We start from the raw sequence: 1087 nt of genomic DNA, 5'->3' as shown, positions 1-1087 counted from the left end.
TTGGCACCTGGGTAGTCTTAATTTCTCTGGTTGTGTCAATGGCTATTCTAATCCCTTCTACCCCCAACTTCTTGTTTGAGTCAATCTTGTGATGCCTTCTTTCTGTTCTTTCTTCCCCATTACCACCCGGTATCCTGCACTGATGGCCGCTGTTCCAGTACTGCCTCAGTTCTTCTGACAACCTTCCAAGGGACAGCATTAGCAAGGTTGTCTGCTAGAGGTTTCTCTTTTCTTCAAGGAGGTGCCAACAGCCTCTAAACAGGCTTCTGGAGAGTATGTTAAGATTACCACAGTTCTCTGCCTCAGTGTTTCCAGCAACAGCAGTCCTGGAAGCCCGCACTCTTTGTGGCTGGACCCGCCTCACCCTAACTCCAGGCCAGCGCCTGCGCATTACGAAAACCACGCCAGCCTCCGCAGACTTGTGGGAAATGTAGTAGGGCCCTACCCATGGAGGCGCTGGGCTGGGCCCCGCCAGCACTGAATGCACTGGATCCTGGTAGGAAAGATGTGTTTCGGACCGCGGGGGAAAGCTTGTCAGAGGCATCGGGAGGAGAAACGCAGCACCATTAAAGGGGGGTCCTGAAAGGCACTGGCGGAGAGGGGTGGGGCCTCCTCTTCGCTAGTCACAGGGCAGGCCGCTGGCGCCAGGTGCGCCCGCCCTCAGGTTCCCCCTGTGGCGCTTGGCGGTGGTAGGGACACCGGGAACTGGGAGTCGCCCAGCGGGGTCCAGTCCTGGGAGCGATGATGGCGGTGTACCTGGTGCGGCAGCCTTGGGTAAAAGAGGCTGGAGATTCCTGAAATTGCTGGGACCCGCGGTCCGCCCTCCCCGTTTTCCCAGGAATCTGTCTCGGAAAGGAGGAGCCAGGGAGGTCTTGGGGGGTGGCGGGGTGCCGCTGGACCAGGCTGCTGGGTTTGGAGGCTCCAGCACCTGCTCTTTGTATAAAAGGCATTTCGGCCACACGCTGGTCGGTTTCTCATTCCGGAGGGCGCCAACTTGGGCTGCGTCAGAACGGGGAAGCCAACCAAGTACAGATTTCTACTTCAGGGAATCCTTTGCATTCTTTTTTAAGGGTCCCCTCCCCCTGCC

General features: G+C 57.7%; 1 protein-coding gene across 1 annotated transcript in view; it reads left to right on the top strand.

Moving 5' to 3' along the window:
• The first annotated feature begins 413 nt into the window (after window positions 1-413).
• The window catches only part of ZNF454 (zinc finger protein 454), a 66306-nt gene continuing 65632 nt past the window's right edge, over window positions 414-1087 (top strand). Inside the window, exon 1 of the mRNA XM_012733283.1 lies at window positions 414-496. Coding sequence (XP_012588737.1) covers window positions 482-496 — 15 coding nt within the window. The 5' untranslated portion in view covers window positions 414-481. The remainder of the gene's footprint in view (window positions 497-1087) is intronic.

This window comes from Condylura cristata, unplaced genomic scaffold (genome assembly GCF_000260355.1).
Source record: "Condylura cristata isolate star-nosed mole 26May11 unplaced genomic scaffold, ConCri1.0 scaffold00040, whole genome shotgun sequence".
In the NCBI taxonomy this organism is placed as follows: Eukaryota; Metazoa; Chordata; class Mammalia; order Eulipotyphla; family Talpidae; genus Condylura; species Condylura cristata.
The sequence above is the reverse complement of the archived record's forward strand: the minus strand, read 5'-3'. Positions and strand labels throughout refer to the sequence as shown.